Below are 18,518 nucleotides of genomic sequence, written 5' to 3'. Positions count from 1 at the left end.
TAAATCATCCTTTTTTGCTACATCTTTAAGCTTTTCGTCTGGTAGATTTCACAACTTATTCCAGGAGAAAATATCTTGATTGTTATTTTCACATATATATATTTTATGGACAGGTATATTTTGTTTATTATACCCACCACCGAAGGATGGGGGTATATTCATTTTGTCATTCCGTTTGCAACACATCGAAATATCCGTTTCCGACCCTATAAAGTATATATATTCTTGATCAGCTTAAAAATCTAAGACGATCTAAGCTTGTCCGTCCGTCTTTCTGTTGAAATCAGCACAGATTCTTTTTTGTCCATAAGCAGGTTAAGTTCGAAGATGGGTTATATCGGACTATATCTTGATATAGCCCCCATATAGACCGATCCGCCCGTTTAGGGTCTTAGGCCCATGAAAGCCACATTTATTATGCGATTTTGCTGAAATTTGCGACTGTGAGTTGTGTTAGGCCCTTCGACATCCTACGTGAATTTGGCCCAAATCGGTCCAGATTTGGACATAGCCACATAGACCGATCCTCCGATTTAGGGTCTAAGGCCCATAAAAGCCACATTTATTATCCGATTTTGCTAAAATTCGAGCAGTGATTTGTCTTAGGCTGTTCCACATATTTCTTTAACTTAGCCTTGATCGGTTCAGATTTGGATTTAGCTGCCATATAGACCGATCCTCCGATTTAGGGTCTTAGGTCCATAATAGCCACATTTATAATCCGATCTTGCTGAAATTTGGGACAGTGAGTTGTGTTAAGCCCTTCAACACCTTTCGTCAATTTGGCCCAGATTGGTCCAGATTTGGATATAGCTTCCATATAGACCGATCCTATGGTTTAAGGTTTTAGGCCCATAAAAGCCACATTTATTATCCGATTTTGCTGAAATTTGGGACAGTGAGTTGTCTTAGGCCCTTCCACATTTTTCGTTTTAGTTTGGCATTGATCGGTTCAGATTTGGATATAGCTGCCATATAGACCGATCTCTCGATTTAAGGCTTTGGGCCCATAAAAGGCGCATTTATTATCCGATGTCGCTGAAATTTGAGACAGCGAGTTTTGTTAGGCTCTTCGATAACCTTCTTCAATTTGGCCCAGATCAGTCCAGATTTGAATATAGGTGGCAAATAGCCCGATCTCTCGATTTAAGGTTTTGAAACCATAAAAGGCCCATTCATTGTTCGATTTCGCCCAAATTTGGGACAGTGATTTGTGTTAGGCTCTTTGACATTTTTCTTCAACTTGGCCCAAGTCGGTCAGATCTGGATATAGCTGCTATGTAGACCGATATCGCGATTTAAAGTCTTGGCCCCATAAAAGACGCATTTATATCCGATTTCACTGAAATTTGACACAGTGTCTTATGTTAGGCTTTTCGACATCAGTGTCGTATATGATTCAAATCGATTTATTTTTAGAAGTAGCTACTAAAAAGACCAATATTTTGTTATACACAACTGAACAATGACTTGTACTTATCAGTATTTGGTCCAAATCGGAACATATTTCGATATAACTGCTATAGAACATAAGGTACGCAATTTTCACTGGATTTCGATGAAAAGTGGTTTACATATATACTCGAGGTGGTGGGTATCCAAAGTTCGGCCCGGCCGAACTTCACGCCTTATTACTTGTATTTTTAATTTGTTCAGGATATGTCGAGGTGAAGCAGTAATTCTGCACTATTATGGGGAGCCAAATTACAGCCAGTATATATGCCAAGTAAAAGTACACTTAGACGTTTGGAGAATGTTATCTCTAATTGACCCAATCGCATGCACTCAGTGAGGCACTATTCAGCAACGTCGGCTCCTTATTGTCAACAAGAAGAGACCTGAAAGGCAAATTCACAATATACCGACCACTTTCCGTCAGTCTAGTCGACTTCGTATAGTACTCCTCGGCCGTATACTCCCATTTGGTAACTACCTCCTCTTGTTCCATAAACGTAAAAATATTTATAAGTGATCAATATCCACAGAATACCTTCACACATTCTCATAGCTGTCAGCAACACCAAAATCTTTGCAATGCAGCCTAGTACTCCGTAGACCCAGAAACTGTATTTGACTGATATTAAAGCCAGGATCCAAAAGAGCACTCAAAGAAATTTTTTCTTGATCCGTAAAGGCATTCAACAATATCGTATACAACAAAACAACAACAACAAACAAATAAAATTATAGCGAATGTTCATTATGTGAAGTAACCTGATCTGTCAAATTCCTACCAGATTGCCCTATTGAGGAAGAAAGTTGAGAAGAGTCCTGTTTAGCCACTCTAGACCCCTCCGAATGAAGGATGGTGTGATGCATCTGCTTGCAATTTATGCACCGAAATGGTGAGCTACAGTTGTTGGTGTCATGTCCAACAACAAAACATTTGCGACAATTTTTTTTATCAGTCAAAAATCATTCTTCGTAAGAGGTGATAAAGAGAGAAAAGTAAAACATATTGAAAGAGAATGGTTCTGTCCACAGTAAGAAGAAAAGAAGTCTTCTTGAACGGTATTAAGTTTCTGGGTTTAGCAGTTTCCGATTTGGAATTTGTGAGAAGTTCGTCACTTAAGGACTTTGACGTGCAAGTGAAGGCAAATTCGTCGTATAGTTCAGGAAATTCTCCCAATCCTTTTGTGTATGCAAATCCTGTTTCCGAAGCAATAAATCTAAACGAATTGGATCCCAACTAAGTGTGCTTACATCCAAATTCTTGAGTGAACTTCGGCACTGCTGACTGAATCTAATAAAACTAGCATTCGCTTATTGTGGTGTCGTGATTCCAAAATTTTACATGCGGAATCAAAGTTTGCCTTTGTGGTTGAAATCGTCTTTATGCGGTTTGCAGCCTCACCAGAAAGCGTGCCTTTCAAATAATAAAACTTCTTAACCTTATTGATCACATCATTGTCCCGGAATGGGATCCATTCCATATATTCAATCGAAAATATCGCCAAATTGATTTTCGGTAGTCTCAAATCAGAAAGAACACTTTTCCAAAGGAGAATGACTGGCTGAATGTTCCGGCAAAAAGTCAATAACTAAACCGTTAACCATCAAATATTTCTCGGAAAGCGTGGAGAACACATCCTCGAACATCGTCCGAATTCAGAGATGTTTCCCGAATGTGTCGCACTATCCTATCATGCTGCTCCTCAAATTTACCAAACATTTCATCAATTCATTATGCCAATGAGTTTTCATACCCTCCACCATAGGATGGGGGTATACTAATTTCGTCGTTCTGTCTGTAACTACTCGAAATATTCGTCTGAGACCCCATAAAGTATATATATTCTTGATCGTCGCGACATTTTATGTCGACCTAGCCATGTCCGACCGTCTGTCCGTCCGTCCGTCCGTCTGTCTGTCGAAACCACGCTAACTTCCGAAGGAGTAAAGCTAGCCGCTTGAAATTTTGCACAAATACTTCTTATTAGTGTAGGTCAGTTGGTATTGTAAATGGGCCATATCGGTCCATGTTTTGATATAGCTGCCATATAAACCGATCTTGGGCTTGACTTCTTGAGCCTCTAGAGTGCGCAATTCTTATCCGATTGGAATGAAATTTTGCACGACGTGTTTTGTTATGATATCCAACCACTTTGCCAAGTATGGTTGAAATCGGTCCATAACCTGATATAGCTGCCATATAAACCGATCTTGGGTCTTGACTTCTATAGCCTCTAGAGTGCGCAATTCTTATCCGGTTTGAAAGAATTTTTGCACGAAGTATTTTGTTATGATATCCAACAACTGTGCCAAGTAAGGCTCAAATCGGTTCATAACCTTATATAGCTGTCATATAAACAGATCTGGGATCTTGATTTCTTGACCCCTAGAGGTCGCAATTATTATCCGATATGCCTGAAATTTTGTACGACGGATCCTCTCATGGCCATCAACAAACGTGTTTATTATGGTCTGAATCGGTCTATAGCCCGCTACAGATCCCATATAAATCGTTCTCTCTATTTTACTTCGTGAGCCCCAATGGGCGCAATTCTTATACGAATTGACTGAAATTTTACACAGGTCTCCAACATATAATTTAATTGTGGTCCGAACCGGACCATATCTTGATATCGTTTTAATAGCAGAGCAACTCTTTTCTTATATCCTTTTTTGCCTAAGAAGAGATGCCAGGAAAAGAACTCGACAAATGCGATCCATGGTGGATTGTATATAAGATACGGCCCGGCCGAACTTAGCACGCTTTTACTTGTTACTGATGTCGTCATCACTCTTAAATTGCATTTATATTTTGCCAAAATCTGCAACTTATCACCCTGCTCTTTTTTTTAAATGTCCAAACTGCTTACGGCTACTTACTCACTTGAACAAATAATTTCCGAAATATGTAGAAATACGCCATTAAATTGACCACACAACACGCTATCAAAAAAAGTACACGGGATATGAATCTCTATCGAAAAATAAATGGAAAATATGACGAAAATGTACATGGGTCGATTTAAGAAAAATCTTATTCGGGACTTTAAATGAAAAACAAGTAAAAAGGCGTTAAGTTCGGCCGGGCCGAACTTTGGATACCCACCACCTCGGGTATATATGTAAATCACTTTTCATCAAAATCCAGCGAAAATTTCCTGCCTTATGTCCCATAGTAGTTATATCGAAATATGATCCGATTTGAACCAAATTCTAATAAGTACAAGTCATTGTTCAATTATGTATAACAAAATGTCGGTCCTTTTAGCTATATCTAAAAATAAACCGATCTGAACCATATACAATATGGATGTCGAAAAGCCTAACATAAGTCAATGTGTCAAATTTCAGTTAAATCGGATTATAAATGCACCTTTTTTGGGGCCAAGACTTTAAATCGAGATATCGGTCTATATGGCAGCTATATCTAAATTTTGACCGATCTGTGCCATAATGCAGAACTATGTCTAGAGGTTGAACCTAACCCAATGTCCCAAATTTCAGCGACATCGGACAATAAATGCGCCTTTTCTGGCCCCAAAACCTAAAACCGAGAGATCGGTCTATATGGCAGCTATATCCAAATCTTGACCGATCTGTGCCATAATGCAGAACTATGTCAAGAGGTTGAACCTAACCATATGTCCCAAATTTCGGCGACATCGGACAATAAATGCGCCTTTTATGGGCCTTAGACCCTAAATAGGAGGATCGGTCTATATGACAGCTATATCCAAATCTGGACCGAACTGGACCAAATTGACGAAGGATGTCAAAGGGCCTAACACAACTCACTGTCCCAAATTTCAGCTAAATCGGATAATAAATGTGGCTTTTATGGGCCTAAGACCCTAAATCGGAGGATCGGTCTATATGGCAGCTATATCCAAATCTGGACCGATCTGGACCAAATTGACGAAGGATGTCGAGAAGCCTAACATAACTTACTGTCCCAAATTTCAGAAAAATCGAATAATAAATGTGGCTTTTATGGGCTTAAGACCTTAAATCTGAGGATCGATCTATATGGCAGCTATATCCAAATCTGGACCGATCTGAGCCAAATTATCGAAGGATGTCGAAGGGCCTAACACAACTCACTGTGTCAAATTTCAGCAAAATCGGTTAATAAATGTGGCTTTTATGGGCCAAAGACCCTAAATCAGCGGATCGGTCTATATGGGGGCTATATCAAGATATGGTCCGATATATCTCATCTTCGAACTTAATCTGCTTATGGACAAAAAAAGACTCTGTGCAAAATTTCAGCTCAATATCTCTATTTTTGAAGACTGTAGCGTGATTTCAACAGACTGACGGACGGACATGTCCAGATCGTCTTAGATTTTTACGCTGATCAAGAATATATATACTTTATAGGGTCGGAAATGGATATTTCGATGTGTTGCAAAAGGAATGACAAAATGAATATACCCCCGTCCTTCGGTGGTGAGTATAATAAAACGACAAGCTGAGAACTCAGCAAAATGTTTGCACAAAATTTATTTGGTGTAAAAGCATAGATATCTCTACCTTGGCTTAATTCCACGATATATGTGTTGACGAAAGGAGAGATGTATCCTTTCGTATAGCGGATCCATGTGCTTTTCGGGCGTCCCCTCCTTCACTGTCCTTGCGGATTCCAGTCTAGGACATTTCTCGCTATATCACCGCACGGTTGGAGTAGGATATGACCCAACTGTACAAATCCGGCCAAGGATTTCGAACTGTAATGGACTGTATATAAATTAGGGCTGCCAGATATGTGAGCAGTGTAATGAAACAAATGGAAAAAGGTAGGTTTTTAGTGTTCAGTGTGACAGTTTGGTTTATTGTTTCCCAAACATCCCATTATGGAACAAATTAGAGGGAAACTAACTTCTCACAACATGAATTGAGTGCTGCCCGATTCAAATTTAAGCTCAATGAGAAGGGAACTTCCTGTTTTATGCCGAGTTCGAACGGCGTGTGACTGAAAAGTGACACCTGAGAAGTTGTACATGGCTGAAATACTCACAAATGTTGCCAGCATTTGGTGAGGGGATAACCACCGTTGAAAAATTCTTTATGTTGTTCTCACCAGCAGGATTTGTAGCTGAGCGTTTGGGCGCGATAGGCGGATACGATTGAAGGTGTAACCGCAAAATCATTCATTTTTCTTAGAATGACTGCTTGTACTCCACCAGAATTGAGCATCAATCGAACATTGTCAGGACCGTTTGCTGTAAGAGCTCGTGCTAAAGCAGTCGGTATCTTTCATATACAGCTGATTTCGGTGAGCGGTGACGTCTTGTATTAGACGTACTCCGTGAACTTGCAGTAGACCGTCGTCCAGAAGAAGAGGTTTATTTACTTTGTGGCTTAGGACAATTGCTTTGGTGTGTTGAGTTATTGTTGTTGTGCTGGTTCGCTTTCTTCTTATGATCGTCAGTATGTAGAATGGTGTGATAGTTGTTATTACAGTCCAGACATGTCTTCCGTTATGGGCACCATTGGCGTGTATGTTTAGAAAAAAGGTATTTTAAACAAACCCCTTCACCTTTAACCGCTTACCGCCGTTCTGGTTAATTTTACGGCAATTTTTTAGTGCGTATCATTGAAGGCAAATGCGGCATTTTGGAAGACTTATTGCAGAGCTGTAAACGTATACTTTATTGTAAACGTGAACGGATGTGGAGAATTCTAATATTAGGCAATAGGAAGGATACAGAATTTGACTAAAGAGCGTTTTGAGTTCGTATTTCAGCTAAGCGAACATTAGAATCTGGGCTTAACTATTCGACCTACTAACCATTCATTGGGAGGAAGATTGTCCTCTTTTATTACAACGAAGTCATAAATTTTTAGATTCTGTTGGACAGATTTCCATTTGTATCTTCGTAGAAGCTCACAAATGTATTGTGTCTTCCATCGCTGTGAAAATTGGATCTGTAAAGATTTCAGTCTTTGCCATCGATTTATCAGAGTCAAATTATCAGTATAGTCTTCAGAGACAGCGATTAAACCAGCTCCCCTCAGTAGATGTCCAGGGCTCAATGGAATCAACTCAGTTGGGTCTTCACTTACAGATGAGAGAGGTCGAGAGTTCAGAATACTCTCGATTCTATCATGCATTGTGGAGAATTCTTCGAAAGTAAATTTAATATTAGCAGCAACCTTCCGTAAATGAGCTTTCATGCTCTTTACAGCCGCCTCCCATAAGTTTCCCATGTGTGGGGCGTGAGGTGGAATAAAGTTCCATGAAAACTCATGCAAAATATACTTTTCATCATCCGATCTTTGTACATTTTTCAAAAAAACCATTTGCACCAACGGAATTTGTCCCGTAATCAGAAACTATCTTTCGAGGATATCCTCTTCGCAGGTCACATAAATATGACAACGTATCCTTTCTGCAGTTTCGCATTCCTAAGTCTTGAAGTCTTCAACTCAAAAAGTCCCGCAAAGTCTAAACCAGTGTGTGTAAATGGTAAGGAAAAGATACATCATTCAATTGGCAGTGACAACATCATTTGAGTGCGATGTTTATATATTGCACAGGTACTACATTTCTTATACAGTTTTTAACTGCGCTTTTTAAGCGGATTATATAAAATTCTTGCCCTTAGGATAATCGGATGTTCCGAATGTAACAAAATTTTGTGAGTAAATTCTATAAATAGTTTGCAGAAGCCTGATTTCTCTGGTAATATTATATCAGTGTTGGCTAAACGCCCATGAACTCGTAACAGTTTGTATTCATCAAGAATGGGGTTGAAAGTTTAAAGTCGACTTTTTGAATTAATAGGTAAATTATTCTTAAACGCTTCAGCAGGGTAACCCATACGTTGAGCCCATTGTAAAGGGTGATTTTTTAGCTTTTATCTTTTTGGCAACACCGGTTTAAACAGCTCACGCACGTTTCATGTTTTGTTTTACTGTCAAACAACATCTTCAGTTCGGTACATAATTTAACCATGAATCGGCTTACAAACGAACAACGCTTGCAAATTATTGCATTTTATTATCAAATTGCGTGCTCTGTTAAGAGGGTTTATAGTGCGCTCATTTGTTCCCTCATGTTCAGCGAAGAAGCTTATTTTTGGTTCAATGGGTACGTAAATAAGCAGAATTGTCGATTTTGGAATAAAGATCAGCCAGAAGCAATGCAAGAGCTACTAATGCATTCAGAAAAAGTCACAGTTTGGACGGGTCCACATGCTACGCAGTATGCGTTACAATTGACTTATTGAGAGGTGAGTTCGGTAAACATTTTATTTCAAGTTCGGAGCCGGTTAATTGGCTGCACAGATCGTGTAATTTTAAGCCTTTAGACTATTTTTTGTGGGCCTATGTTAAAGCTCATGTCTATACCGACAAGTCCGCTTCAATTGACGCAATGTTGGAAATAGTATGTCAAATTTTGACTAAGCGGATGGGCCATTTGAGGCGCAGTCACGGCCAACATTTGCATAAAACAATCTTCAAACATTAATGAAATTTATGTTTTTTTTTTTTTGCAAAACTTCCCTATAGCTCTTAAAAATCATCCTCTAGTACAAATATAGTTGCAGGCACAGTATGCTTTTTCAGAAGCATCACAAAACCCATGTATTTGAATCTGTTTTTCAGGGCAATTTTTAATCCAGCGGGGCATCCTGATTGTTTCAATTTCAGAAATGCTTGAGATAAAGAAATGCCATTTTAAAGCGAGTGCAGTTTGACTTCTTCATCCCAGTCAGTTCCATCAATCCATAGTTACTGTAGAAAAACTTTTGCAACTACTACAATAGGGGCTAAACATCTAGCAGGACCGACAAATTTTGTAACTATGGATAATATTTCTCTTTTAATCAGCAGGGCGGAGGGGACATCAATGGTGGAAACACTGTAGTAAAAATTGTCCCCCATTGCATTCCAAAGAATGCCAAAAGATTTACTTTCACCAGTATCTTCAAGCATGGAGAAATCTTCGTTTCGAAGATCTTTGGGGGCATTTGTTTCAAAATTTGAGGGTGATTTGCCGTTAACTTTTTTTAATGGAAACCCAGCAAAATATAGTAAATCGATAAGTTCTAATAAATAGGATTCTGTTTCAGTTAAAGAATGCGTACCAGGCAGTATATCATCAACATATATTCGATGTTTCAAAATTGATGATGCAGTAGGATAAGTCGACTTTCCGTCTTCACTCTGTTGCAAAAGGTTCTTAATTGCCAAATATGGAGCAAATTCAAATTCAAATACCATATGAATTCAAATTCCATATGAATTCCAAGTTCAATTCGCGATGAGAAACCATAAACCTCAAACTCCCATTGTAGCACAAGTAAGCGTCGATTAAGCAAAGCAGTTTGTGCACAAGATTGTGGAGACCTGCTCGTTGTTACGTGGTGATAGGTTCAATGGGAGTACGCCTGTCGGCTATTCACTTGATCTGCGTGCTTCACTCTTGTTAGGACAGAATATATATTAATCAGAGTCAGGGTTGCCAGTTTTGGTAAGTTCCTGCAAAAATTGGTAGACTTTTGTTCTCTTGGTAGGTAGATAGGCTGACCTTAATTTTTGGTAGGTTTTTCCAACATAAAAATACCAAATACTAAACTTGTATACCCTCCACCATAAGATGGGGGGTATACTAATTTCGTCATTCTGATTGTAACTACTCGAAATATTCGTCTGAGACCCCATAAAGTATATATATTCTTGATCGTCGTGAAATTTTATGTCGATCTAGCCATGTCCGTCCGTCTGTCCGTCCGTCTGTCCGTCCGTCTGTCCGTCCGTCCGTTCGTCTGTCTGTCGAAAGCACGCTAACTTCCGAAGGAGTAAAGCTAGCCGCTTGAAATTTTGCGCAAATACTTCTTATTAGTGTAGGTCGGTTGGTATTGTAAATGGGCCATATCGGTCCATGTTTTGATATAGCTGCCATATAAACCGATCTTGGGTCTTGACTTCTTGAGCCTCTAGAGTGCGCAATTCTTATCCGATTGGGATGAAATTCTGCACGACGTGTTTTGTTATGATATCCAACAACTGTGCCAAGTATGGTTCAAATCGGTCATAACCTGATATAGCTGCCATATAAACCGATCTTGGGTCTTGACTTCTTGAGCCTCTAGAGTGCGCAATTCTTATCCGATTGGAATGAAATTTTGCACGACATGTTTTGTTATTATATCCAACAACTGTGCCAAGTATGGTTCAAATCGGTCCATAACCTGACATAGCTGCCATATAAACCGATCTGGGGTCTTGACTTCTTGAGCCTCTAGAGTGCGCAATTCTTATCCGATTTGCCTGAAATTTTGTACGACGGATTCTCTCATGACCATTAACATACGTGTTTATTATGGTCTGAATCGGTCTATAGCCCGATACAGCTCCATAAGCAGGTTAAGTTTGAAGATGGGCTATATCGGACTATATCTTCATATAGCCCCCATATAGACCGATCGGCCGATTTAGGGTCTTAGGCCCATGAAAGCCACATTTATTATCCGATTTGGCTGAAATTTGGGACAGTGAGTTGTGTTAGGCCCTTCGACATCCTCCGTCAATTTGGCTCAGATCGGTCCAGATTTGGATATAGCTGCCATATAGACCGATCCTCCGATTTAGGGTTATATGCCCATAAAAGCTACATTTATTATCCGATTTTGCTGAAATTTGGGACAGTCCGTTGTCTTAGGCCCTCCGACGTCCTCTGTGAATTTGGCTCAGATTGGTCCAGATTTGGATATAGCTGCCATATAGACCGATCCTCCGATTTGGGGTCTTAGGCCCATAAAACACGCATTTATTGTCCGATGTCGCCGAAATTTGGGACAGTGAGTAAAGTTAAGCCCCTTGATATACTTCTGCATTATCGCACTGATCGGTCTAGATTTGGATATAGCTGCCATATAGACCGATCTCTCGGTTTTAGGTTTTGGGGCCATAAAAAGCGCATTTATTGTCCGATGTTGCCGAAATTTGGGACAAAGAATTAAGTTAAGGCCCTCCACATATATCTGCTATGGGACATAAGTTATGAGTTTTGCACCGGATTTTGACGAAAGGTGGTTTACATATATAGCCTAGGTGGTGGGTATCCAAAGTTCGGCCCGGCCGAACTTAACGCCTTTTTACTTGTTTTTTCTTCTTATCGTTTTTGTGTACTTCTTAAGGTTAAAAAAATACGCCCCATGCCCCTATGGATATACACCTAAGCCAGTAATCGGCTTGTTATGTGCTCTAAGTACTAACAAGCCTGCTAAGTTCGGCCGGGCCGGAACTTGAGAACCAACCACCATGGATTCTGCAAAAATTTATACAAATTCAATTTATTTGAAGGGCATTTTTTAGTGGTGGGTATAAAAAGCAATCTAGAAGAAGAAAATCTTAGGAATTCCTAATTGTTTTCCAAACCACGTCCCTAAGTTGGTTCATGTCCGGTATTGTGTCCTCACATATGTACCGGTGTCTGTTAGCCTCGAAAGCCAGCCAATAATATAGGACATGGTCCGGCGTCTCATCATCTTCCCCACATGCTGTCACTTGCCTCACCGATTTTGCATAAGTGACCATGTATTCCTATGTGTCCCGTTATGATACCGAAAGCTACACTGACCCTTTCCTACTCCCTTTCAGCAATTGCCTCGTTTTCTCACGATCCGGGTCGTCGACCTACCCACCGTTTCGCTTTTCCACAGTGTTCGTCATCCACGCCATTAGCTCGATCTGCGTCGACCCGAAAACTTTCGGGCTTACCAATATTATTGACGGCAGTCCTCTAGCTTTCACTTCCAAATCGCCTGCTCTTTAATTCCCCCTTACTCCGCTATAGGACCCTAAAGATGCGGATCGTGCCATCCTCAGAGAGGGCGTTAATCTCCCTCTTGAACTCAAAGACTGTTCTTGACCTTACCGCCCTGGTTGTAATTTCCCTGATGACCAGTTTACTGTCCGTAAAGGTGTTCGCACTGGACGTCCTTGTGTTAACACCACACCACCCCACGCATTCCGTGATCGTCCGGATCTTTACCGACAGGATCGTTTTAGGGTCAGGCAGGTCAGACAGATCTCAGCCCCTGGGTTCTCAATGAAGACCCCAGACCCACTCTGTCCGCTAGCTTTGATCCATCTGTGTAGCATGATCTTCTAGATAGCAGTACCAGAGTTCCGTCAATCCAAGAGTGTGCCGCTGGCAGCAGTGCCTCATACTGGACTTCAATTGTCGTCTCAGATATCCGAACGGAAGCCTCTTTCATTCCTTCCAGGTTTCCGATTATACCGCGATGGATTGACATGTTCCTATCCTCAATTCATTCGCCTTAAGTCTCATAGCGCAGTTGCTGCCTTACACTTAATATGTTTGCCTTTGGGACGGATATTAGATTGGTCTCCAGTGCCCTTGTAGACATTATCCGCATCGCCCCGCATATATGTCGAATGATTCTTCTGTTTTATGCATAACATCGTGCAGGGCAATCTCCACCGACCTTCCCTTGACATAGGCATTCTGTTTGTATTTCAGCACTACGGTCCATGTTCTACTCTTTATTATGGTATCCACAATACGTTCCATGGTTCGAGTAGAAAGGACATAAGTCTTATGGGTCTGTAGATATTTGGTACTGCATAACTTCCGTGTATATGCATGGCCCAGGCACGCCGTGAAAATAATGGCCAGATGGGCCAATCTCCCCGGTCTTCCAGGGGTTTTCTTGGGCTGATTTCCTTTCTCGAAGAGGAAAACTATATTCGAAAGACCCCACTATTGCAGTTGTAATCCTGTTGATATTGCCATCAATGCCATCTATGCTTGGACAGTCTAAATTATATTGCCCAAGTCTGCCAGTACTACTGGATTCACTGCCGATATCGATGATTGAAAACGTCAGCTCTTCTCTATTGTACTTCATTGCGACTCTAGCGTAAGGATGCGGTTCCTTAAGTGTTTTAACGACCATTTTCCCCTTCTGTGATGGCTGTGGCCTCCTTTTGTAAGTCACAGTCCTCCATGAAAACTCTGGGTCTTGCGCGCTTCCTTCGTTCCTGTTCTGATTTTGTCTGCCTTTGCGGGACACTGTCTGGAGTCTCCATTGCGGGTGGACTCTCTTAGTCTTTCCAGAGTCGTAGAGAAAGCGGTGAGCTCTTCTTCTTCTTCAACGTCTTAGCAGAGTAATGCTCTTCCAGAGGTCTGATTCTCTTTCAGGCTTCCGTTGAAGTGCTTGGAATCTCAGTTCTATCCCCTGCAGCATCCTGCACTTTCGGCCGATTGTGGTGCATACTCTTCTGTTTCCCTCGTCGTGCCCCGGATTGCCTTCTCGTATAATATGCAGTACCTATTCCAAAATACAGATAATTTTTTTAAGGATCGAAATGAAAACACGTACTCTCCACTCAACGCTTTCTAGAAACAATAACAAGTAAAAGCGTGCGCCCTCCACATTGGATCGTATTTGTCGAGCTCTTTCCACGGTATCTCTTTTTAGGCAAACAATGGATAAAAGAAAAGACCTAGTAGAAGTCATGGTGTAAAATTTCAGCCAAATCTTGTAAGAATTGCGCAATAGGGACTTAAGAAGTAAAATAGGGAGATCGGTTTAAAGGGGAGCTGTATTAGGCTATTAACCGATTCATGTCATATTCGACACGTATGTTAAAGGTCAAGGGGGAATTTCAGCCAAATCGGATAATACTTGCGCCCTTTAGATGCTCAAGAAGTCAAGACCCCAGATAGGTTAATATGACAGCTGTATCAGGTTATGGATCGATTTGAACTATTCTTAGCACAGTTGTTGAAAGTCATAACAAAACACCTCCTATAAAATTTCAGCCAAATCGGATAACAATTGCGTCGTCTAAGTTTATATGGCAGCTATATCAGGTTATGGACCGATACTCAGCACAGTTGTTGGAAGTCATAATAAAAGACGTAATGCCAAATTTCAGCCAAATCGGATAAGAATTGTGCTCTCTAGCGGAGACTCAAGAAGTCAAGATCCCAGATCGGTTTTTATGGCAGCTATATCAAAACATATAGCGATATAGCCCATTTACAATCCCAACCGACCTACCCTAGTATGAAGTATTTGTGCAAAATTTCAAGCGGCAAGCTTTACTACTTCGAAAGTTAGCGAGCTTTCGACAGACAGACAGACGACCATGGCTAGTTCGACTTAAAATGTGATGACGATCAAAAATATATATACTTTATGGGGTCTCAGACAAATATTTCAAGACGTTACAAACAGAATGACGAAATTACTTTACCCCATCCATACATTTCAGCAGTCAGCCTGCAATTCTAAAATTGCAAACATTTTGCTATAATAGTTTTGTTGGAATAGCAACCAGCAAAATTAACTACGAACCGCCAGCAGAAAGAATTTGTTGAGCGAATTCTTTTTCCATGAGTGCAACAATAGGAATTTAAATATAAACCCTAGATAAAAGACATTTGTTCGCATATTCAAATATAAACAAATTTGTAAACAAAATTCAACACGCTACGATTAAACCAGTAAGGAAAAGCAAAAGTCGGGCGGAGCTGACTATATAATACCCTACACCTACCCTAAAATTATAAATTCGGGCAATATATAAATATATATGTATATGAGAGCTATATGATATATAGATCGTTTGAAAATTGTTGTTACTACGGCTATATAAGTGCAAATCCGGCGATAAAAATGTATGGGTGCTACGTCAACAGATTTTAACAGATTATGATGAGATCATGCAGATATGTTGAAATCAGTAACAAAACAATCCGTGCCAAATTTTGTCCAGATCGGTTACAAATTTTGTTTATTACAGCGTTATAAGTGTAAATCGGGCGATACATATAGATGGGAGCTACATCCAAATCTGAACCGATTTTGATAAAATCTTGCAAGTATGTTGAGTTCAGTAACAAAATAGTCCGTTCCAAATTTTGTGCAAATCGGATGAAAATTGTAGTCCTTGTGCCAAAAAAGTGATATGCGCAAAATTTCGTGATGATTGGACAACAAATACGACCTGCACTTCGATTTCAAAAATACATGGGCTCACTGACGGGCATGGCTAAATCGAATCAGAAAGTGATTCTGAGTCGATCGGCATACTTATCAATGGGCCTAGCTCTTCTCCTTCCTAGTGTTGCAAACAAATGCACAGTGGTGGTGTAGGGTATAAAAATATATCCCTCAAAAACCATATGTGCTAGTTTTTATATCTCACCTTCAATCAATAATCTTTAAAATGTACACATTTCTCTTCCAACACACAGCCAATATTTTCTTTGACGATGCCTTCGTACTGGACGATAAGTATGTGGAGAATCCTAAAAATCCTCCACTTAATGAATACGTAAAACTCTTGATAACAAGTATAGACAAGGCTGCTTTTGAGGTTTATGGCGTCAGCATAAAGATCAAGCCACCAGTAAAAATTGAAACACCTTACGGAGGTCGGTTGGTGTGGACATTGCCTGGACGTACAAAAATGATTGCCCATCTCAAAAACAAGGACAAAATTCGTCACAAAAAACGCTGGTCACAAGTTATGTACATGTACTACCTGCTGGGTTTTCGCATAATGGAATTAGAAAATGTGTCGGCGAAGCGTAAAGCCGTAATTGCAGCCAACACTTTTTTGTTGGCTCTCGACGGCGACATAGATTTTCAGCCACAGGCAGTGCAGCTCCTGATAGACCGGATGAAGGCCATTGATGAATTGGGTGCAGCATGTGGCCGCATCCATCCCGTTGGCCGTGGACCAATGGTATGGTATCAAATCTTTGAATACGCAATTGGTAAGTAAAAACAATTGAATGTGATGTTGAATTCTGCCAATTCTTACCATGAAGACTTAACATCTCTTTAAAATAGAAAGTTTTAGAAAATTGAAATTCGCTTGTTGAATCATAAAATAGACTTAGCTACGATTTAGTGGGATGAATAAATATGTTTGAAACTGTCAATTTCATGTATCACGCAGAGAAATAAATTGCTGATATGAGCAAAGAGTGGATGGTTACAGAAATCGACATTGCTATACCTCCACCATCATAGTCATTTCGTGTGTCACACCTCGATATTTTAATCTACATATAGGGTGTGTATCTTGATCGTCTTAAAATTTTAACTTCTAAAGCTTAGATTCTGCTGAAATTGACTAATATATCTATCTTCTACAATATCTATTGTATATATAAAAATGAATTTGTGTTTGTTTGTATGTTTGTTTGTTTGTGGGTTTGTAAATTTGTTGGTTCCGTATAGACTCAAAAACGGCTAAATCGATTTCTTTGAAATTTTCAAAGATTGTGGGGAGTGGTCCGGAAGGAGCAATAGGCTATATAATTTTTATAGCCTCTACCATAAGATGGGGGGGTATACCAATATCGCCATTCTGTTTGTAACTACTCGAAATATTCGTCTGAGACCCCATAAAGTATATATATTCTTGATCGTCGCGACATTTTATGTCGATCTAGCCATGTCCGTCCGTCTGTCCGTCCGTCCGTCCGTCTGTCTGTCGAAAGCACGCTAACTTCCGAAGGAGTAAAGCTAGCCGCTTAAAATTTTGCACAAATATTTCTTATTAGTGTAGGTCGGTTGGTATTGTAAATGGGCCATATCGGTGCATGTTTTGATATAGCTGCCATATAAACCGATCTTGGGTCTAGATTTCTTGAGCCTCTAGAGTGCGCAATTCTTATCCGATTGGAATGAAATTTTGCATGACGCGTTCTGTCATGATATCCAACAACTGTGCCTAGTATGGTTCAAATCGGTCCAAAACCTGATATAGCTGCCATATAAACCGATCTTGGGTCTTGACTTCTTGAGCCTCTGGAGTGCGCAATTCTTATCCGATTGTAATGAAATTTTGCACGACGTGTTTTGTTATGATATCCAACAACTGTGCCAAGTATGGTTTAAATCGGTCCATAATCTGATATAGCTGCCATATAAACCGATCGTGGGTCTTGACTTCTTGAGTCTCTAGAGGGCGCAATTCTTATCCGATTGGAATGAAATTTTGCACGAAGTATTTCGTTATGATATCCAACAACTGTGCCAAGTATGGTTCAAATCGGTCTATAACCTGATATAGCTGCCATATAAACCGATCTTGGGTCTTGACTTCTTGAGCCTCTAGAGTGCGCAATTCTTATCCGATTGGAATGAAATTTTGCACGAAGTATTTTGTTATGATATCCAACAACTGTGCAAAGTATGGTTCAAATCGGTCCATAACCTGATATAGCTGCCATATAAACCGATCTTGGGTCTTGACTTCTTGAGCCTCTGGAGTGCGCAATTCTTATCCGATTGGAATGAAATTATGTACTACGGATCCTCTCATGGCCATCAACATAGGTGCTTATTATGATCCGAATCGGTCTATAGCCCGATACAGCTCCCATATAAATCGATCTATCTATTTTACTTCTTGAGCCCCCAAAGGGCGCAATTCTTATTCGAATTGGCTGACATTTTACACAGGTCTCCAACATGTAATAATATAATAATAGCAGAGCAAATCTTTTCCTATATCCTTTTTTGCCTAAGAAGAGATGCCGGGAGAAGAACTCGGCAAATGCGATCCATGGTGGAGGGTATATAAGATTCGGCCCGGCCGAACTTAGCACGCTTTAACTTGGTCCTTTTTCCTTTTCCTTTTATTTCCTTCCTTTTATTGGTCCTCCAGTAGATGGGCATCTTAGGAGTAGGTGATGATCTCATCGTCTGCTCCCTTTTCTTTAGACTGCATTGAATATCTCGTCACTGCACTGCCTGATGTTTTAATATTAGGATCTTTGCAAATCCTAGTCTTCCAAAACTTGGGAAAGTCGATAATGGTTTCATCATCGTGTCCGTGTTCGTTAGGCTGTATTGAGTCTACCGTCCCTGCACTTCCTGATGTTATTAGGAGTGGGTTATGGTCTCATTGTCGACTTCCGGCGGCATTGACTTCGTTGTCACTGCACTTCCTGATGTTTCAGCATAAGGATCTTTATCCATTCTAGTCTTCCTAATCTCGAGAAAGTATTCTGCTGAAAATGGAAAAGCACGCAATACTGTTGTTTCGCCAAACGTAGGGCT

The 18,518-nt window shown here is 40.2% G+C and overlaps 1 protein-coding gene across 1 annotated transcript in view; it reads left to right on the top strand.

Moving 5' to 3' along the window:
- The window catches only part of LOC106094648 (chitin synthase chs-2), a 414,794-nt gene that overhangs the window by 246,718 nt on the left and 149,558 nt on the right, over positions 1–18,518 (top strand). Inside the window, exon 9 of the mRNA XM_059360879.1 lies at positions 15,695–16,219. Within this exon, the coding sequence (XP_059216862.1) occupies positions 15,695–16,219 (525 nt within the window). The remainder of the gene's footprint in view (positions 1–15,694; positions 16,220–18,518) is intronic.

Source organism: Stomoxys calcitrans, chromosome 1 (genome assembly GCF_963082655.1).
Source record: "Stomoxys calcitrans chromosome 1, idStoCalc2.1, whole genome shotgun sequence".
Taxonomy (NCBI): domain Eukaryota; kingdom Metazoa; phylum Arthropoda; class Insecta; order Diptera; family Muscidae; genus Stomoxys; species Stomoxys calcitrans.
This window is presented reverse-complemented; position numbering and strand designations above follow the sequence as displayed.